This window comes from Manis javanica, chromosome 12 (genome assembly GCF_040802235.1).
Source record: "Manis javanica isolate MJ-LG chromosome 12, MJ_LKY, whole genome shotgun sequence".
NCBI classification, from domain to species: domain Eukaryota; kingdom Metazoa; phylum Chordata; class Mammalia; order Pholidota; family Manidae; genus Manis; species Manis javanica.
The window spans coordinates 55,461,058-55,482,674 of record NC_133167.1 but is presented as its reverse complement, the minus strand read 5'-3'; the positions used below and the strand labels follow the sequence as shown (position 1 = coordinate 55,482,674).

Genomic DNA, 21,617 nt, shown 5'->3' with positions numbered 1-21,617 from the left:
TGTCCATTCTAAGATGAATCCCCCTTTTAAGAAATATAACTTCTAGTAGAGGCAAAGAAATTTCTCATTTTCCATAAATTTAGTGTAAGAATATGCAAAGAGGGTAGTGACTACAACCCTCCTAAATTTAGAAGGGAGAACTGAATACACAAAAGTAGTGAAGGTAACAAAAACTAGAGGAAGACATATTACATATTTGTATGCATATTTTATCTATTAAAATGGATATACATTTTTCTCAAAAAGAAAAAGAAAGGTGATTGTGGAGATAAATAGGTCTTAGCAGTTACTGAGGGGAAAAAAAAACTGATCACCTTTGGCCCCTTTTGAGGATCATGCAGAGGAATTGCTTTAACTTTTGAAAGTAAAACCTGCCATGCAGAAAATTACAGTAAGGAAGCTTCGAACATCATCTCCTTTAAATAAGGGAAAGGTAATATGTAAGGAAATATAATAATTCTGTGGAAGTTGAGGGAATGAGTGACTGAGTAATGTGTCCACATCCACATTCAACCCATGGTACCTTCCCGAGGTACAGGTATAATAGCTCTTCATTTTGTCTTACCGAATATCTAGGAACATATTCATAAAGAGGGAATTCTCTATTAATATGCCAGTACTTACATGTCTGATCTTTGACAATCACAGGGCCTACAGTGTCTGAGGGTTTGCTGACTCCTGCAGCATTTACAGCTTTGACTCTGAATTCATATTCCCCACCGTCTATAAGGTCTTCAACGGTGAATTCCAGTTCTTCCACATCACGCTTATTGCACTGCTTCCAGGCTTCTTTCTTTGTCCCAGTAGGGTCCCACTTAAGGCACTCAACAATATAGTGTGTGACAGGGGAGCCCCCATCGTTCTTTGGGGGTTTCCATGACAGGTGTACTGTGTTCTTTGTTATGAGACCAATCTTGAGTTTGATAGGGGGATCAGGAGGATCTTTAAAAATAGTTAAAGGAGTTATTAATCATTGTTTATAACAACATACATCAAGTTTGAGAAGCTGTTTTAATCTTAGATTAAAAAACTTACATATTGGATCTCTGGCAGTGGTCCTCTGAATGGTTTCTGCAGGTGCACCAATACCAAAACGGTTTTCTGCACGCACACGGAAGAAATATTGTTGTTCAGAGATGAGATCAGGAACTACAAATGAGGTGCTTCCACAGTTTGGATTGACTTTAGTCCAGGCTTTTCCATCAATAGTTTTCTTTTCAATAACATAGCCTTTGATCCTGTCTCCTCCATCATCATCTGGCATCTTCCATGTAAGTCTGCAACTACCCCTTGTGATGTCACTGACTTTCAGATCTTTGGGTGGCCCTGGTACGTCTGTTGGATGCAAATCACAACATAAACAATGCTACTTTGTTTAAAATAATTTTTTCTGCTTCCATAGTCACTTTTAAACTCTTCCTTACCCATGACTTTAACTCTACAATTTGCAGTCTTTTGTCCTGCTTTATTCTTGGCTGTGATGCTGTATTTGCCTGAATGAGATCGTTTACACTCTGGTATAATAATTACTGATGAGTTTTCAGCAGTCTCCAGCTGCAAAAAGAAAACAGCAGTTGTACATTGAGTGAAATAATAGCAGTATTGAAGGCTTAATACTAATTTCTGATATTTTGTCTTTGGTTTTTACCTGTGAGTCTTCAGGTATATCATGAACTCCGTCCTATTAGAAAAGAAGATAGTCAGTTGCAGTGTAAATATTCCTTCGAGTGGTTCAATAGGGCACACAGAGAATTACAATTATCTTACCTTTATTGCCTTCTTTGCCTTTCCATCAAATTCCCAAGATGATTTTGGTGTTGGGCGTCCCTTGACGACAGCAGGAATCCTAATCTGTGAGCCAGCTTTACAAACCAGACAGTCTTGTGCTCCAATATCAATGAAAACTTCTGGTACCTCTGCAATACCATGAATAACACAACAGGATTTAGCTAACCTTTTCCAAAAACGTAACTGACATATATCTGGTAAATTAATCTATTTCATATCAGATTAAAAGATGACTACGTAAATGGAATCAGGACTAGTACCTTGAATATCAGCGGCAGGGATCTCTCCAGTTGTATCACTTGGTTCAGATTCGCCAGCTTCGTTGACAGCTTTTACTCTGAATCTGTACTTCCTGAGTTCTTTCAGATTTGGCACCACACATTCACAGGTAGTGAGAAGTTTGCCTGGTTCGTTAACTGGTTTCCAGTCAGTAGAACCTTCTTCTTGCATTTCTACAATGTATCCTTTGATTGGACTGCCACCATCTTTCGCAGGAGGTTTCCATGCTAATGAGATGCTTGACTTTGTTTTATCTTTGACTTCTGGGCAAGAAGGCGGCCCTGGTGGATCTAATAAGAAAAAGAAAACCAAATCTTAAAGGTGATGGAATGCTAAATTTATATACCATAAGAATTTTTTTTACTATATATGATATTTTATGTTGTATCTATTAAAATAGGAATGCCAAAAGAATAAATTACCTTCTAGAGAAGAGAAATGTAAGAAACAGTCTATTTCATTTAACATTAATGCAAAAACTAAGAAAGCAAACAACTAACTGGGATATGAAGGATTACTCACTATCTCTAGATAAATCTATAGCCTATTTACACATGATTGGTAGAAACCTATTTTACTTTTTGAGATCCTTTTGAAGAGATTTTGCAATATTCTCTACTAAAAAGTTGTTTTCTTTAATTTACCATAAATTTTAAATTAAAAATGATTTCATCATTAGCTGGTAAACTTGAACACAAACTAATCTTAATGCCCTTTAGGGATAGGGTCAACATCTGCAATAATCATATAACAATCTCTTACAATTATGACAGTACTTTACAACTACAGAAATCTTCAATCATAATTTGATTAATGAATGAATGACTACTTCATTTTACATATATGCTCCATATAGAAATAAGAGTAATTTTACTCTTTCAGAAGAATTTTTTTTGGTTTCACAGACTGTGCTTGGAATCTTATATCTTTGTTCAATAAATATTATTGAAGAGTTAACATTTTTCTTTTTGTAGAGCTCTTAGGGGAGGGTCTGTTTAGTGAGGGAGATAATTTCCACAGTATCTAATGTGATAGAGGTTTATTTAAGATATAGGAGCACAGAACAGCTTATAGTCCAGAGGCTTTATTCTTGTGATTATTCACAAAATACTAGGTTTAATCTAAATGTTTAAAAACTGTATGATTTTATGCTTGTATGTATATGTGTATATATATATATATATGTGTATGTATACATAAATATATGTGCATAGAGTGTGTATATATATATGTTATGCATATATACATATACTTCAGATAGTCTACATAGGTATAGAACTTTTTACTTTAATAAATAAAATCATTTGGCATAGAAAAATATGAGAAATTTAAGAGCAGAATTATCAATTTAGTGGCTTTGCCCTTTATAAATTCCAGAAATGGAAGTATACTTACTTATAGGCTCTCCTGCAACCTCTGGATCTGATGGTTCACTGGGAGGTCCAATTCCTGCAGCATTTATTGCCATTGCTCTGAACTGGTATTTAACACCTTCAATCAAACGAGGAACATTAAATTCAGCACCTTTCAATCCCATTTTAGTTATTGGTGCTCGACTAACACGTGACCAGTAGGGACTTCCCTCCTCTCTCTTCTCCAGCCAGTAGCCCGTAATTGGCGAGCCACCATTGTCCAGGGGAGGAGTCCAGCTCACTAGCATCGAGCCTTTGGTGCGCTCCACAACTTTCGGTTTTCCCGGAGGTCCAGGAGGGCGGTACGGATCTTGAATGACCACTTTATCTGATTTGCACTCATCGCTGGTTCCATATTTATTTACTGCCCTAACTCGGAATTCATACTGACCATTGGGGATCAGTTTCCAGACCTAGAAATCATATGAATAATTTCTTAGAAAACAATATACGCATGTTGATTTTCACTTATTTTAAAATTCAAGGTTTTTTGGCCAGGAGAGCTATAAGAAGCAATAAATGTATAAGCTCAAATAAATATATCATTTCAAAATACATAGACTCAAACATGGAGAAAGCCTTTCAAAAATGACAATATGTAAATGTAATAGTGGATCTCTCAAGTAAAAGGGAATCTGTATAACAAATAGTATTTACTAAGTGGCTGTAGTGCATAGTGCTAAAAACTACAGTAAAGTTTTTTTGTGTATACTTTTGACTTTAATCATTAAATTCCAAGGTTATGCTAAAACGGTGTTGATTCAGTCATGTCCTTTTAATGCGTATAAGAAAATATTTAGAAGAGTTTACCCCATATCTCCTCTCTACAGCAGTGTTGGTGACTTCCTCCCATTCACTCTTCTTCCTACTAGCATCACGTTTGTCAATGATATAATGGGTGATTTCACTGCCACCATTGTCTAGAGGGGCATCCCATGTCAAGCAGCAGGATTCAGCTTTAATGTCAGTAACAGCAAGATTTCTTGGTGGGGATGGACGATCTGGAAGGGAGCCAACAGAGGAGATTGAGAAGGCAGTTCTTCAACAGATCCTGGCTTTCATTTTGACATAAGTAAACAGATCCCTTACCATACACTTCCACATGAACATTTCGGAACACTGAGCCAAGGCGATTGGACGCAGTAACTGTGTAAGTGCCTTTGTCCTCCCGGACTGCTTTGGGAATGCTAAGCTCAGTCTTTGCCTCACTTCGGGATACTTCTTCCTTGGTTATCTTAAGTGCATCAGTAGGTTTCTCAATCACAGTTTCATTCTTGGACCATTCAATCTTAGGCATTGGAAGGCCTGTCACATCTGCGGGGATGTTAACAGGCTCTCCTGCCTTGACTTTGATGGTGTCTCCTCGAACAGACAGGCGCAACTTGATAGTTGGAGGCACTGCAAAAAGAAAGGGAAGAGAAAAAAAAAACACAGCAAAGTCACAAAGAAGTTTGTTCAGCCTATGAGATAAAGGCAGCACTGGAAAGTGCATTACAATTACTGTGACGTTCAGATTCCACACCTTCATCATCTTGTATGACCACATTGAGAGGCAGGGATGGTTCACTTTCTCCAATTTCATTGACAGCTTTGACACGGAACTCATACATTTGGTGTTCATCGAGATCTTCCACCAGAAGAGATGTGTTTGGGCAGAGTTGCTTGTTAACTCTTTCAAAGTCAGGTCTGTCGTGACGCCGTTTTTCAATGATGTATCCTTTGATGGGGCTGCCACCATTACTGCGGGGCTCTTTCCAGTCAAGGGTGATAGTGGATTTTGTCCTTTCTGTATATGTGAGCCTCTCAGGAGATGTTGGAGGACCTTTAACAAGAAGCAAGTTGAAATGACCAGCATGAAATAAATATTCATATGGAAATATTTCACCTCGAATTATTTATGTGAAAAACAGGTTTCTGCTTGGCATAACTTCAGATTCACCTTTAAAATCCTTCTCAAAATGTGTTAACACAATTATAGGCATTCATATAGACAGAATTTTTCATAGTAAGTTTTATAGTCAATATTATTTATTAAAAATTAATTGGGAAGCATGTATGCTTTTTTTTTTTTAACACTGAGCATTTTAGGTATATTTTACCTCTGTCTCTGGGGGAGCATCTAATCCTAATGAACTAGGAGAGCAGGTCTGTGAAGTTTTGCTTTGGATGACAAGCTGAGAGCAAAGTGTCTCCTCTTTTATTGACAGACAGTGAGTAGATACACTGAACGAACTTTGAACTATGTTGTCTCAGTGTGGGTTTAAAATGGGGTGGAAAGAGAATTCATGTAATGCTGCTGCAGTTTTGTGTCCCAAAGGACAAAGCAGAAAGAATAAGCATTGAGTGGTGAAACTAGACCCAACCCACTCTTGTTGACTATTACTGCAGCCAGAAGAGCTTTGCCGTGGAAGCCCACCTCTGTTCTGACACCTCTGGCACAACCTGAGCTGTTAGAACAGTGAGGTAATACTGTTTCTTTTTTATGGTGGAGGGTGGTGGTGGTGGAGGAATAATTCTTGTCTCCTGGGGAATTGGTCATCCTCAAAGACTTTGCTGTCTTGAATGGGATGCCAGTGTGCATTACCAACTGTGTGCAATTTTTGGGTTTCATTTTTGTTCATACTGGTCAAGATTTCCTTTGGTTGATCTTCTATTCTTCGATGTCTCTTTCTGGTTTTAGGCCTTCATATCCTTCAGTGTGGGGATGATTTGAGGGCTAAAGGAAGGCTAAGACATTTATCTATCATAGAGCAGTTATCTATCCAGTAATATTTCAAAAACAATTCACTTGCTTTAACCCTTAAACTATTAATTACTCCTGTGTATACTATTGCAAAGATGTAATGTTTCTAAAATATTTTAAGGTTATTGCTAAGCTCTAGTAGATTCAGCTTTTTTAGTACATAAAAAGTAAGCCAAAAATTGCATTAAAATGATAGCAAATATGGTATTCTTAAAACTCTAATAATTATTTACCTTCCTTATTACTCTCTAGCAATAGATTATGAGACTTTTGGGAGTTGGAAGTCATAGCCTCAATAAATAAGTGACATAACTAGAAGCAAACAGTATTTACTTTATAAATACAATGAAATCCTCTTTTACCTAGTGGATCAACTGCAAGAATTGGTCCTATCTCAACAGGAGGGCCACAGCCAAATTTGTTCTTGGCAATCACACGGAACTTATATTCTTGTCCCTCAAGGAGACCTGTAATGTCACATTTAGATCTCTCAGTCTCTATTGGTTGTCTCCAAGTATGCATCTTAGCATCTTTTCTTTCAATAATAAATCCTGTGATATCACTTCCTCCATCATCTGCTGGATCAGACCAGTTAAGCAGACACATCTTTCTGTTTGTTACAACAGGTTTTAAGTCAAGAACTGGACCAGGGACATCTGAAAGACAAAAGAACGTTGAAAATCAGTGCAGTGAGACAGTATCACTTGGGAAAATCCTATGAAAATCTAGGTAATATTCCTTACCAAAAACTTCTACCCTGGCTGCTGCAAATTTGGAACCACAGCTATTGGTAGCTGTAATCACATATCTGCCATGATCTTTTCTCAGTGCATTCTTGATAATTAGATCAGATTTGGTTCCAACGTTCTCTATTTCAACGCGGTCTTTATCCAGCTCTCCTTCTTCTATGGTCCATACTCTTGTAGGCACTGGACGGCCAGTTACCACCGCTGGAATTCTCAAAGTCTTCCCAGCCATTATTTGTATTCCAGCCTTGACAGAAACATCTAGTTCCACATTTGGAGGCTCTGTTGAAAGAGGACAGTCATACGTGAGCCCAAGAAAGATGAAAAACATAATCCCATACTGGGAAAATATCCATAATCTTATTTACATAACTTTTAAGTACCTCGAGGTTCAGCCACAGTAACAGGTTCTGTTTCTCCCGGCGGCCCTTCACCTGCAGCATTGACGGCACTCACTCGAAGTTTGTAATCTGCACCTTCTCGGATTTCTTTGACAGTGAACTGACGGACCTTTATCATCTTCTCTGTGCAGCGTGACCATTCATTTGTGCCAACCAGCTGCTTATCAACAAAGTAGCCAATAATCTCTCCACCACCATTGAAAGCTGGGGGTTCCCATTCTAGTTCGATAGTTGTAGAGCTTGTGTCAGTGATTCTTGGGACAGGTGGCCCAGGTGGAGCTAGAATGAGTGCAGATACTCAAATCAAAACTCACTAACTCACTGATGGTCTTGAAAGGTACGGTACCTTACTCTATCCCACTTTCTCTTTTACTTCCCCATAGTGTATTGCATGTAATATAGATACGTATTGTTTCATGAAACTTGGAAGTTATATATGCAGGCATTTAAAATTTTACATTGAAGCCTCAATATATGTGGCTGTAGTCATTGCTCATATTTTGTTTGATTTTTCTCAGCTTTATTGAGATATTATTGTCATATTACATATGTAAGTTTAAGTTGTATGTGATGATTTGGTTCATGTATAAATTGCAGTTACTAGTACAATGATGTTAGTTAACAATTCCATTCCCTCACATAATTAGAATTTTTTGTAGCAATAACATTTATGATTTATTCCCTTAACAACTTTTAAGTATATAACACATACTGTTAATTATAGTCACCATAGTGTACACCCCACTTATTCGGAAATTACTTACAGATTGGATCATGTGCTGTCTTGGGATCTGAAGGTGGACTGAACTTTCCGGGTCCAGCTGCATTTTCAGCACAGACCCTGAAGACATAGGTGAGTCCTTCCAATAGGCCTTCTACTTTGGTCTTCAAAGAATTCAGAAGGCTCCTATTGACACGAGTCCAATGTGTACTATTAACCTCACGTTTTTCAAGCCAGTAACCCAAGATGGGACTTCCATTGTCTTTCGGTTCATTCCATTTCACCAGCATGCTGTTGCTGGTGACATCTTCCACAATGGGTTTATCAGGTGCATCAGGAGGTTCTGTTAAAAAAAAAAAATAGGGTGTTTGAATTAATTTCCTAGGATGACTAAAAAATTCAAATTTACAAGTTGTGATACTGCATATATTAACACATATGGTAAAAAAGCAAAGTTTAGATGCTAAAGGAATCTTACCAAATGGATCTTTAGCTATAAGTGGCTTTGAAACACATGGAGGTCCAGGCCCAAACCTATTTTCAGCTCTTGCACGGAAGAGGTACTCTTTCCCTTCAATCAACTTTGTCACTGAGTATTTGCAATGTCTAAGTGTTGAAGTGACAACAATCCATTCTGAGTCAGGTTTTGTCTTGTCTTTCTTTTCCAAAGTGTAGTTTATAATTTCACTGCCACCATCATCAAGGGGTGGTTCCCATTTACAGAGGACTGAGTTCTTTCTAATATCTTCAAATACAAAGTTGATTGGTGGTCCCGGTGTATCTAATATTTCAAGAGACAGCAGTGATTAAAATTTGTGAAGAAATGGTTACAACAAAAAATGTAATTATCAGTATGCTCCTTTGACATAGGTTTCCATTTTTCCTACACCTGTGTATCTCGATCAAGTTGGCTAATGAATAACAAGGTTCTTTCATTTCTTTTACATAGCCAGGAGAAAAAAATGGGACTGAGGATACCTTGCCAGAGCTTTTAAATCCCCACAGAACTCTCTATTTTTGTGATTTACTGAGACTCTTCTATAGACTTTCTTCCATTGGGAAGTATAGTTGCATCTACTTACCCAGCACGCTGACAGTACAGGGAGCTTTTGCGATGCCATGGTCGTTTTCAGCTTTGATCATAAACAGGCCATGGTCAGGTCGGAGAGAATCCCGGACACGTAGCTGAGATTCTCCCTTTTTGCTATTGTCAATACTCAAACGCTCTGTTAGAGGCAGGACAAATGGTTCTTCTTCTTGAACTTCACCCCTCTTCTTCCTGACTATGGGTGTTACTCGCTTCTTAATTTCCTCTGGTGTAATAACTTTGTCATCCTTGAGCCAGGTAATAGTTGGGTAAGGTGACCCAGAAATAGTTGCGTCAAGTGCTATTTCGTCACCTCGTCTCACTTCGAGGCTTGTTCTCATAATGACTTTTGGGGCATCTGTAATGATTAAAAGCCATAATTGTTTTCAATTCAGGTGAAAATATTTGACAAAACATTGCTCTCATTTATTTCACAATGAGAAAATGGTAACCTCATTAAATAAAACCTACCAATAGGATCTGCAGCTTTGGTTGGAGGAGTGGCCCGAGAAGGTTCACTGATACCAGCTGCGTTTTCTGCTCGGACACGGAATTGGTATTCCTTTCCCTCTTCAAGTCCCTTTGCTGTATAGGTAAGGACTGGTACCAAGTGCTCATTGCATCGCTTCCATTTGTCCTCACCCTTAGCAATCTTCTCTATGATATAACCCATTATCTTGCTCCCTCCATCATACAGAGGTGGCTTCCATGTAATAGTCATTGCCTCAGCTGTAGGATTATGAACCTCAACATCTACAGGTGGATCAGGGGGCTCTGAAGAGCAAGAAAAAAAATGTTAATATGGGGAAGCCCATCTTCTTAAAATAAAAAAAATTGCTTACTAAATCCTAGCTGTATTACATCTGTGCCCAAACTTACGCTTTGGATCTTGAGCAATGACTGGATTTTTCAGTTCAATATATTCGCCTCCACCAATCTTGTTGACAGCTTTAACACGGAAGAAGTATTCACCATTTGGTATGAGATCTTTTACAGTCCAAGATAGTTTATTCTCACCAGACATGACTGGTATATAAGTCCTCCTCCCAGCTTCTCTGCGTTCAAGGACATAATGAAGAATTGGGCTTCCACCATCATATTCCGGAGGTTCCCAGGTTAATTTACAAGAGCTCTTGGTCACATCACTTGCTTTAATATCTTTGCATGGTCCGGGTAGGCCTATTAGCAATAAAATAGATCATTATTGTAATCTGAAAAGTCAGCATATTAATAGTATACTCTTTCTTAAATAGGACTGTTTACATTTTGTGTGGGATAGTTTTTGATGTGCTGGACTGTCCCTTTCACTGAAGGCCATTTAGCATCCTTGCCCCCAACTACTAAATGTCAGCTGCTCCCCCGAGTCTTTGTTTCAAGCAAAAATAGCCTCACAAATTTCCATACACTGTGTGTAGTAAGGGAAGGGGGGAGAAAGTGTTACTAACTCTGGTTGAGAATACAATGGAAAAAATACAACTTCAATTAATCAATGAATATCAGCTGTTTATATAGTCTTTGGGTGTGCTATATCTTTTATTTAAATTGTACTTCATATGAAAATAACAGCAAAAAGAAAAAACAGAAAAAAGTTAGTCTAATCAGAGTTTAACTAGCAATTTGATCTCTTGAGAACTGCTTTGCTTCTCATATGGGAAGAAATAATCCGAAAGGACATTTATTTTACAGTGGTGCCACCCATACTAACACTGCAAATTTAACTAATCATCCCAATGTGTGAAGACTGCCTGGTGTTTCATCAAAGAGAGTTTACCTATGACTTTGACATTGATAGAGGCAGTTGCTGAGCCAAGCTTGTTCTCCAGTGTAATGGTGTAAATTCCAGCGTCTGCATGCACACTCTTGGGAACTTCGATGTGTGCAGAGATGTGATCGTTCTTCATCGTTAATCTATCACTTGCTTTAACTTCTTTGCCATCTTTATGCCAACTAACAGTTGGAACTGGGACAGCTCTGAAGGGAACAGGAATGCTTAACTTTTCACCTTCAATAACAACAATGTCATGAGTCTCCAAATCGATTGTTGGCTTACCTGTGAGATATAATTCAAGGGGAAAAAACAGTATGTCAAAATGCAATGCATGAATAAGGCCTGTTTTATTAGTTATAAAAGAAACTGTGTTCTTACAGTCTGGGTCTTTGGCAACCACATTTTCGGAGATTTCAGATGGCTCGCTGACACCAACAGCATTGACAGCTCTCACTCTCAGAACGTATTCCTTATCGGGAACAACACCTTCTTCAACCTTGAATTTCAAGTCTTTTATTGGGCGAGAATTAACTCGCATCCATTTCTCAGTGCCTACGGGACACATTTCGACATGGTATCCTATAACAGGACTTCCGCCATCTTTCTCTGGAGGCTTCCAAGCAATGGCGATGTGTTTTCTCCCAGCATCAGTCACGTGCAAGTCAAGGGGAGGTGAAGGAGGACCTGAAAGAAGAGTGAAACATTCATGTTCACAGTCTGATCACCAAGCCCTAGATGATAACTTTGATCTAATCAGCGTCACGTACCTGTTGGGTCTTCGATTGACAGGATTTCTGTGGGTTCACTTGGGTGACCAACTCCAGCTTCATTTTCTGCCCGAACCTGAAACTGGACCTCTGTTCCTTCAATGACATCAGTTGCTCTGAATTTACAGTCAGGTCCTGCAGTCTTTCCAGCTTTTACCCAACGGGTACCTAACTTTTCTTTCTTCTCAATGATGTATCTATTGAAATAGAAATGTATTTCATTAGCATTAATAGAAGAAACAAAATTAAGAATTTTTGGCAAAGTGTAAATTATTCTTTATGAGTTAATTAAGGTTTTACCTCTGTATTGGTCTTCCACCATCATTTTTAGGTGGTTCCCACTTGAGGTCAACATGTCGTTTTGTTACATCAACCACTGTCAGAGCATAGGGTGGTCCAGGGGTGGCTGAAGGCAAAATATTCCATGGTTAGAAAAACCAGAGGAAAAAGTGATAATCACTACAAATGGTATCACAAAGATTAAGTTAGCATACTAAATGTGTCTTTGGCCAGGACTGAGTCCTCAATTTCACAGTAGTCACTTTGTCCTATGGCATTTTCTGCAGCGACTCGGAACACATACAAAGAGCCCTCTGTCAGCGGGGTCACTGTGCACTTGGTGTCCTTGACAGTTGTGTCCACTGTTTGCCACCCTTTTCGCCTCACATCTCTCTTTTCCACGATGTAGTTGGTGATGGGAGACCCTCCATCTTTCTCAGGAACTGTCCACTTTAGGTCTGCTGTATTTTTTGTGATATTAATAACTTCAAGCCAGCGAGGTGGTGATGGAGGATCTGAAGAAGAAAAAAAGAAAGGAAAATCAATTTTTTATTGTTCAGTATTTAGTCTTCATTATTTTTTCTAGTAGTTCCTGGGAAATCATACAGCAAGGATGAAATAACCTAGTATTGAGTTTTTCATATTTTCTCATTCTGTAGACCTCAGATATACTTCAGAAGAATTTAAATATCCCAAACATCAAGAGTGACTTACATAGCTTCTCCCGGCAAAGCACAGGGTCGCTGGGTTCACTGGGCTCACTTTCCCCAGCTTTGTTCACAGCTCTAACTCGGAATGAGTATTCCTGCCCTTCCATGAGCCCTGTGAGCAAATGCTGTGTTGTGGGAACTCCTTCAGCCACTCGGACCCAGTCGTCTGTTCCAGTCTTTAGCATTTCAATGACGTAAGATTCAATCTTTGCCCCGCCATCATGCTCTGGCTTTGTCCAGTTCAATGTTAATGATGTTTTGCCTACATCTTTCACGGTAGGTTTTCCAGGGGGCCATGGAGGATCTGCAAGCCAATGAGATGAAATCATTATTTAGATTTGTCAGAGGAGTTAATATAAGACTCAAAATACCACATAAAAACATATAAATAATACCTATGGGATCCTTTATTAAGATTGGTTCAGTTGATCTACTTGGTTTTCCAGGTCCAGCAAGATTTTCAGCCAACACACGGAATCTATATTTTTTCTTATTGGTTAGACCTTTCACTCTGAATTAGGAACAAAGTGCTGGTTGAATACCATGATAAGAAGCAGAAATTTCTGTTTATTTTACTTAGAAGAAATGAATTTATTTAAATTGTGAAAAACTGATTTGGAAATTTAATTGAAAATATTTCAATGTAAATTTAAAACTGCCTTTTAAGTCTTACACACTTAAGATTTGGTCAAATGTATCAGTCTAATTATAATATCCATCATAATGATCATTTCATTATCATAATATACTGGAGGACCAAAACATTTAGAAACTTCTAGGAAGTTAATACTTTATAGTAAGAAACTAAAAAGTGTGTCCTTAAATGGAATTTATGTCTTTCAAAAATCATGTGTTAATAGAAAATATAAGTAAAAAATACTAAAATTTTATAGTACTGTATAATCATATATAATCAAAAGAAATGCTAAAGAATGAAAATTTATATACACTGATGTTTTAACATCTTGATAGAGATTCGGGGTATACCTGTATGTTGTATCCTTTATTGGCATCTTATTGCATCTAACCCATTTGTCAGTATCAGGATCTAATCTTTCCACCCAGTATCCAGTGATTGGGCTGCCACCATCATCATCTGGCTCGCACCATGTGAGGGTCACTGCATCTTTAGTGATGTCAGAAGGTTCTAGGCGAGTTGGAGGTCCAGGTGGATCTATTAGACAGGATGATGATGTAGTGTTATATGTCCAATTTGTAAATATGATACCTAAATCCAAGTTTTACACAAGCACGCTTTTTTCTTTCCTTAACTGATTAATAAAAAACTTACCAAACTGAAATTTGGCTGTTATTGGGGAGGCCTGAACTGGTTCACCAACACCATACATGTTTTCTGCAGCAACTCTGAAGATGTATTCTTTATTGGGTGTTAATTTGGTTGCCTTGAAGTTTGTATCCTTCACAGTTGATGAGAGCTTATGCCACACTTCACTGTCAGTTGCTCTTCTCTCCACAACATAATTTGTGACTTTAGATCCGCCATCATCTCGTGGCGGATTCCATGTTAGAAGACATGACTCGTTGGTCACTTCTGTGATATCAAAAGCAGCTGGCGGTCCAGGTTTATCTGTGAATGACATTGCACACTCAGAAAAAATCATTAAAAAAAAAATCACATTTTGTTTTTTTAAGTAGTTGGACGGGTTTGCCCATTTTTACCTAAGACATTCACTTCTACCACAGCAGTGGCCCGACCACAGACATTCACAGCCTCGATGATGTAGGTGCCAGTGTCACTTCTCTTACTATCAGCAATAGTCACTGTGGATTTTTTGGGAACATTTTCAATGGTGATTCTTTTGTCCTGCTTCAGAAGCGTATCAGCTTTTGTCCAAGTTATTTTAGGTTCAGGTTTTCCAGTTACAGTGGCAGGAAGTTCAATCTTAGTTCCTGCTTTTACAGTAAGGCCAGCAAGGAGCTTCACATCAAGGAAAATTTCTGGAGCCTCTGAATTGGAAAAGAATAATGTCAGCAAGCTCAAGTAGAATTAAAGTCAGGGATCTGGTTGATAACAAAATAGGACAAATAAATACCCTGTGTGTCCACAGCCTGGATGTCATCTGTGGGTTTGCTTGGTTTGCTGGCACCTTGCCTGTTCAAGGCCTTCACGCGGTAGGCATACCACTGGCCTTCTTCAAGACCTGTTACTTCCATTCTGTCAGAAAACAAAATAGGGTATTTTACTCTAATGCAGATAACCTATCTTCTGTGTAGTATTTGTAATCTTTCCCAAATTCATACCCCTGGTAATAATGTTAATTCTGAATTGCTTCAATATAGTAACTCATGAAAACCTTGAGTAGGGGATAAGTTCAACATCACTTTTTAAAATCAGACAGGCACACCATGGGAATTCTCAATGAGACAACTAATAGTTATGTTTTCCAACCCATTAATAAGAAACATTTACTCTTGTATCAAATAATTTAACTACTTACTTTGTTTCTGCAACTGGTTCCCCACAGGCGACCCATCGATCAGAACCACGTGGACATTTCTCAACTATATATCCTTTGATGCGAGAGCCGCCATCATATTTAGGTGGATCCCATGTTAGGAAGATGCTCTTGGCTGTTCGATCTCTCCATTTAACATTCTCTGGTGGATCAGGTACCGCTATTTTTTAGAGAGAGTCAAATTTTAGTCATTTTAAAGAGAGAATCAATCTTAGGCCATCTATGAAATATCCATACTGCCAACCCATGCCTTTCCCCCGTAACTTCAATTCTAGGTTCTAAAAGCAAAAGCAGGCAACAAGAGGCTAGGTAAGGAATCATAAGAAGGTACTCACTTGCAGGAACTGACATATTTACAGGTTCATCAACATATGCAGGTTCTCCAGGGCCACACTTGTTACAAGCACAGACTTTAAATAAATATTCTTTTCCTTGGACAAGATCAGGAACTGTGAATTCTAGGTCAGTCACCAAGTCTATAACCTGGGAAATTAAGTTCATTAGTTGTTTCCCCAAAAAACCTTTGCCCAAGTCAAAAGATTTTTATCATGAGTAGGGTTACCAATGGAAGTTGTTTCAAATGCTAAGGATTATTCTTATATTAATTTCATATTAGGGAAAAAACTGCAAAGTAAGATGCAACAGTATGTGAGCCTTAATATAAGGTGGAACTGTTTTACAGTTTGTACCAAAGGTGGCAGGTTGGTTAGTAGAAATTTGATTTTAAACCAAGGTAAAAAATAGTAGTGAGTATAATAAACTAAGGAGAAAAAAATAGGAGATTAAGCCAATTAAAGTAATCTAATGGGGGAGAAGATGACCACCAAGGAGTGTCCTTAGAATGGCTTATAGCTTAGAAGGGGCATATTGGGTACGTGATCAGGTACCAACTGAGCAGGTAAGTTTTGTTTTATTTTTAAACAAACCTAGTTGAAAATTTGGTATGGGTCACAAAATGAGGCAATAATACCAAATCTTAATACCAAAGTTAACTACCTTAGGAAATATTAACATCAATTCATTTGAAAACATTTCGGTACTTTTTCAGCAAGGTAAAGGCAAAAGCATACGAACTTTATTTGGCATCCCAGTATTCTAGGACTTCCCCCACTCTCTTTTTTGGAGTTGGTGCAACACTGCTCAAAACTCACTTTAGTCCATGTTTTCCGGCTGACTTCACGCTTTTCAACAATGTATCCAGTTAATGGACTTCCTCCATCATCATCTGGTGGTTCCCAAGTTAAATGTACTGAGTCTCTGGTTACATCACCAAATTTCAGTTCTTTGGGTGCACTTGGGCGAGCTAAAAAAATGCAGTGAGAAATCAATATGATCAATAGCTTGAACCAATATTTGTTAATACTATCAAATCACCTTAGATGGCAAAAACTTTAGTTCCTTACCAATTACATTGACATCAATTTCCCCAGAAATTGCTTTCACAGGATTTTCTAATGTCAGTGTATAAATGCCCTTGTCTGGACGTTCACTTGGAGAAATGACAAGTTCAGCATAGGCAGATAAGGTTTTCACTTTTACACGGTCCCCTGCTTCTAGTACTTTATCTCCAAAAGACCAGGTTGCAGTTGGCCTTGGATAGCCTGTACTTGGAACCAGGATATTGATAGGCTTCGGGACAATAACTTCCAGACCGTCCTTAAATGCACTTAAGTCCATTGTAGGCTCAACTATCAAGAAGAAAAAGTAATGAGTTTCCAGTACCATATTTAGGTCTCTGGTACCCTCAAGTAGCTATGTGCTGTCCCCAAATCTAAAATAAAATATCCATTTACCAGGTGCATCATCAGCAGTCAGAGGACCAAGAATTTCTGATGGATCTGAAACACCAGCTTTATTTTCTGCAGATACACGGTATAAATACTTATTTCCTTTTTGTAATCCAGTAACCTGAAATTATGAATCAGTATTTGTAAAAATCAAGTATATTCAATCCATGATCACATACTGAATGTATTTTTAGGTGCAAATACCCTACCTTGTAAGTTAGCTCAGGGACAAGTTTCTTATTGCAGCGGATCCAGTTATCTTCTCCTTCTTCACATCGCTCAATTACATAGCCCAGTACTGGGCTTCCTCCATCCTTCAGAGGAGGTTCCCACGTGAGCTGAACTGATGACTGAGTCTGATCTGAGGAGTTTAGGTTCACAGGAGGACTTGGTCTCCCTGGAGCAGAAGAAAGAGTTGGAGCATACCTTTCCATTCAGTGTCAATTTATTAAGACAATGCTATAACCATTTCTGTCATCCCCTTTGATGTATCAAGTTTACTGATTTCACTGAATTAAAAAAGTAGGCACAAACTGGATTTGCATGATTTTGTTTACATTTTTATGACATTCTACCTTTCCATTAATTTTTATTTAATTTGATTTATTTTAACGAACAGGACTAATTTCTGGAAGTAATTATTTCCTTTTTTTTGACGGCCTTACCAATTGGATCAGTAACTTTGATGAAGGGTGTGGCTGCACTTGGTTTTCCAACTCCGATTCGGTTTTGGGCTCTGACCCGGAAACTATACTCCTGTCCTTCCACCACATCAGTGACAGTGGCAGACAGGTCCTCAGCTCTTACTGTCATGGCTGTGTCCCATCTGATAGAAGTCTTGTCTCTTAATTCAATGACATAGTTTGTGATCACTGCACCTCCATCATACTCTGGTGGTTCCCACGTCAGTGAGACACCAAATTTATTCACATCAGTGATGGTTACATTCAAAGGAGGACCTGGAACATCTGCATTCATCACAGACAAAAACATGGGCTTTGGATTGTATCAGGGAAAAAGGCAAAGATAAGCTAGTATACAATTTACTTAAAAACTCCATACCATATTTGCTCCTTGCTTCTACAGGATTGTCAGTTTCTACTGGTTCTCCAGTGCCGACTCTGTTCCTTGCACTCACACGGAATAAGTACTCAACTCCTCCTTTCTGAAGTCCAGTGACAGTAAATTCACAACTTTCTGCATGGTCAGTGGCCAGAACCCAGGTCTTTCTCTTGATGTCACGTCTTTCAACAACGTAACCTATGATTTTGCTTCCACCATCAGTTACGGGTTCTTCCCAAGCGAGGCTCACTTCACCATCAAATGTTTCTGTCACTTCTAAGTTCCGCACGGGCCCAGGAACATCTGAAATGCACATATAAAAATGTTTTAGTGTGTTTTCACACTTACAGTTGTGCTTTCTTAGCCTAGTCTAAGTGATTCACAGGCTTACCTATAACTTGTAAATTGATGAATGCTTCTGCTTTTCCGTATTTATTCTGAAGCACAATTTTATACCTTCCTTTGTCTCCTTTCTTGGCTTCTAAAATTTTGAAAGAAGTTTGTTCAGCTGTAGTATCAACAGTTTTTGAAGACAGAGCTTCATTTTCTTTAAACCACTCAGCTTCTGCTTTGGGGTAGGCATCGTAGGGCACCACCATTGTCAAAGGCTGGCCAACATCGACCACAAGATCTTGATCAGCTGTCTTGATTTTAGGTGCAGCTAGTTAGTGAGAAAAATAACATGTGAATGCTTTTGAGTTATAGTCCAGCTACATCATAGCTTCTTTACTATGTATTGGTTAGCAAATATTGGTTACATAACCTTGGAAGTATGTCACAGTAAACCTAACTGACAAAGTTTTCATAGCTTTTCTGCAAATTATCAGACTCAGGAGTATAGAGGAATAAGGATGATATAAAACCATAAAATCTTCATTCTTTGCTCATTTATAACAGAGGACTAATAATAACAGAGGACTAAATATAGTGCAAACATGTTTTGTTTTTTCTTTTAATAAAGTAGGCACCTCATACTTAGTTTTAGATAAACCAGAAAAACTTTTACTTATGTAGAAGAGGCACACTAATAGCTTTCCATAATGACAACCTCTAAGGATGTCTTGGAAGCTTGGGTCAGGATGAGAACAGACCTAATAGGCCCCACAGGGGTTTGGAAAGTAGAAGATAATGGGGCTTTCTCTAAGTTTTGGTTTGTTGGGAAGACTCCTAGGGCAATAGGTTAATTCTGGGAATTAATGAACAGCCACACTATGCCAGGAATTGTTCAAGGTTCTGGCATGTAAAGAGGAATGCTAGCAATTTCCTCTTACTCGGGACACTTTGTGGTAAGAGAAATTAGAATAGTTACACTTGGATAGGGCTTAAAAGAAATAAAAGGCTTTCACAAGTATTACTTCATTAATTAACAGTGACATCTGAAACTTACACAATGTCTATGATATTGTGAGGACATTTGAAAAGAAAAGAAAAGGACTTACCTGCTAGTTCAAGCTTAGCTCTGGCCTCTTTGTCTTTGGCAATAAATCTGTATTCACCCTGGTCACGGGGCTGAATATTACAAATCTGTAGCCTGTGAATCTTCCCTTCACTCATCATCTGGTGTTTGTCACCCTGGACAATAACCATGTTATTTCTCAGCCACTGGACTTCTACCTTATCTTTGTTGAGTTCAGCAAGAAACACAACATCAGTACCAGGGGCTTCGAGAATATCTTGGGGAGGCCTGATGATCTCAACAGGGATTTCTAAAAAGAGAATGTGAAATAAATACAAACATATTTGTATTTGCGCTCACAACTTTTAAAAACTGATATTAATATTAAAATTGTCCTTTCACTTAATATGTACCTTCCACAAAAAGTCTAGCTCGAGACTTTCTATCTTCTACTCCACAAGCATATTCACACTCATCATCCAGCCTGCAATCTTTTATAATGAGTCTATGTACACTTCCTTCTTTTTCAAATTTGTATCTAAAAGAAGAAATTAGTTATTAGTTAGCTGGCAGAATGACCACTAAATCGTCAAAAGTGTATATACAGGTACAGAAATAGAGGTTAAGAAATTTTCACTTACTTATCGCCTTCTTTGATTTCTCTTCCATTTCTGTACCATTTAACATTTGCTTTCTCTCTGGAGAGCTGGCAGGAGAAGACCGCATCATCAAACTCAGTGACGGTCTGGTCTTCCAAGTGTTCCACAAATTCTGTAGGGGCTTCTATGATGAGAAGTTCAGCAACAGATTTATCTTTTCCAGCAGTGACAATGTATTCACCCTCATCTGGGAAGCTACAGTCTTTAATGATAAGCGAGTGCTTATATTTGTCAATTCTGTATAAAACACGGTTGTCAAAAGCCACCTCTTCTCCATTTTTGGTCCACTTCAGTGTTACATTGAGACGGTTCACCTTGCACCAGAAGGTAACAGATTTCTTCTCCATTGTTTCAATATCTTGAAGAGGCTCAATAATCCTAAGTTCCTCCTCTGTTGTAAAGGAGAAGAAGAATGTTGATTTTAATTGTGTTCATAATACAAATTGACTGAAGATATCTCTGATACCATGTGACTTACCTTCTACTATCAGATTGGCTTCACTCTTAACATTTTCACCTCTATGATTGGTCAGGGATACATTATAATTGGCTTGATCGTCTAATCGTGCATTTCTAATTCTGAGGGTGTAGACCAGGTCTTTTTGGAGAATGATATATTTGGAACTATCAAATATAGCTTCTTCATTTCTGAACCATTTGGCTTTGGCACCTTCAGTATTGACTTCGCAGTGGAAGGTGACTTCTTCTTGTTCCTTTACCCGGGCATCCTTAAGAGGAACTATGATCCTGAGTTTTTCTGAAAGCAACCAATAAGACTTTGTACTATAAAGACGGACCAACCTGGTAGATACAAATGTAAGTAGACCTAAGATGCAAAAGCAAACTTACCAATTACAGTCAAGTGAGCTGCTGCTCTGGCGGCACCAACCATGACTACATAAGTGCCCATATCTTGTAAGGTAGCATCTTTCACGATGAGGATCCTCTTTTTGCCATCAGCTATAACGTCATATTTATCTCCAGATTCAAGTGTCTTATCATCCCTCTTCCACTGCACTTCAAAGCTTTCCTTTGATATAGAGCAGACAAATTCAGCCTTTTCTCCTTCAAGTATTTCAAGGTTTTGAGGCTTTGAGATAAATTCAGCAGCTAGTTCTGGGGGAAAAAGTCACAAAATACTGAAAATGTAAGCATTTGTATCTTAAATATAAAGTACGAATTTGTTGAAATGAAATGTTATTCACTGTGATTCTCATACCGTGTACTTTGACTCTGCCATCCGTTCGAGTACTTGGGAGTCGGCAGTTGTACTTGCCAGCATCCTCAAGGTGAGCATTCTGAATGATCAGGATTCTCTTCCGTCCATCAGTGAGTATTTCATATCTTCCTGTTTCAATTATTTCTTCATCCCCTTTGTACCAAATCACTTCTGCCCCAGGCTTGGAGACTTCACACGCTAGTTTTATAGTGTCTCCTTCACTAACTTCAACATTGGTAAGATTTTTCGTAAAGACAGCTTCTTCTTCTGCAAGAAGAATTAAAAAATTGAGTCAAATTGGATATCACTGTTTTTT

General features: G+C 38.3%; 1 protein-coding gene across 48 annotated transcripts in view; it reads right to left on the bottom strand.

Moving 5' to 3' along the window:
• The window catches only part of TTN (titin), a 262,742-nt gene that overhangs the window by 70,516 nt on the left and 170,609 nt on the right, over window positions 1-21,617 (bottom strand). For all 48 annotated transcript variants that reach the window (XM_073218602.1, XM_073218615.1, XM_073218603.1 and 45 more), the window contains 44 exons: window positions 21,302-21,568; window positions 20,932-21,198; window positions 20,561-20,839; window positions 20,065-20,473; window positions 19,837-19,961; window positions 19,467-19,733; window positions 18,419-18,688; window positions 18,028-18,330; window positions 17,631-17,933; window positions 17,175-17,362; window positions 16,972-17,086; window positions 16,582-16,866; window positions 16,330-16,481; window positions 15,514-15,661; window positions 15,161-15,338; window positions 14,756-14,877; window positions 14,382-14,669; window positions 13,993-14,289; window positions 13,689-13,875; window positions 13,097-13,212; window positions 12,706-13,005; window positions 12,207-12,506; window positions 12,013-12,118; window positions 11,713-11,909; window positions 11,324-11,629; window positions 10,949-11,227; window positions 10,057-10,356; window positions 9,649-9,951; window positions 9,173-9,535; window positions 8,569-8,871; window positions 8,134-8,433; window positions 7,352-7,648; window positions 6,966-7,250; window positions 6,585-6,878; window positions 5,002-5,301; window positions 4,569-4,877; window positions 4,290-4,480; window positions 3,463-3,892; window positions 2,049-2,357; window positions 1,768-1,916; window positions 1,649-1,681; window positions 1,425-1,554; window positions 1,036-1,335; window positions 625-942 (listed from right to left, as the gene is read on the bottom strand). In XM_073218602.1, coding sequence (XP_073074703.1) covers window positions 625-942; window positions 1,036-1,335; window positions 1,425-1,554; window positions 1,649-1,681; window positions 1,768-1,916; window positions 2,049-2,357; window positions 3,463-3,892; window positions 4,290-4,480; window positions 4,569-4,877; window positions 5,002-5,301; window positions 6,585-6,878; window positions 6,966-7,250; window positions 7,352-7,648; window positions 8,134-8,433; window positions 8,569-8,871; window positions 9,173-9,535; window positions 9,649-9,951; window positions 10,057-10,356; window positions 10,949-11,227; window positions 11,324-11,629; window positions 11,713-11,909; window positions 12,013-12,118; window positions 12,207-12,506; window positions 12,706-13,005; window positions 13,097-13,212; window positions 13,689-13,875; window positions 13,993-14,289; window positions 14,382-14,669; window positions 14,756-14,877; window positions 15,161-15,338; window positions 15,514-15,661; window positions 16,330-16,481; window positions 16,582-16,866; window positions 16,972-17,086; window positions 17,175-17,362; window positions 17,631-17,933; window positions 18,028-18,330; window positions 18,419-18,688; window positions 19,467-19,733; window positions 19,837-19,961; window positions 20,065-20,473; window positions 20,561-20,839; window positions 20,932-21,198; window positions 21,302-21,568 — 10,968 coding nt within the window. The remainder of the gene's footprint in view (window positions 1-624; window positions 943-1,035; window positions 1,336-1,424; window positions 1,555-1,648; window positions 1,682-1,767; window positions 1,917-2,048; window positions 2,358-3,462; window positions 3,893-4,289; window positions 4,481-4,568; window positions 4,878-5,001; window positions 5,302-6,584; window positions 6,879-6,965; window positions 7,251-7,351; window positions 7,649-8,133; window positions 8,434-8,568; window positions 8,872-9,172; window positions 9,536-9,648; window positions 9,952-10,056; window positions 10,357-10,948; window positions 11,228-11,323; window positions 11,630-11,712; window positions 11,910-12,012; window positions 12,119-12,206; window positions 12,507-12,705; window positions 13,006-13,096; window positions 13,213-13,688; window positions 13,876-13,992; window positions 14,290-14,381; window positions 14,670-14,755; window positions 14,878-15,160; window positions 15,339-15,513; window positions 15,662-16,329; window positions 16,482-16,581; window positions 16,867-16,971; window positions 17,087-17,174; window positions 17,363-17,630; window positions 17,934-18,027; window positions 18,331-18,418; window positions 18,689-19,466; window positions 19,734-19,836; window positions 19,962-20,064; window positions 20,474-20,560; window positions 20,840-20,931; window positions 21,199-21,301; window positions 21,569-21,617) is intronic.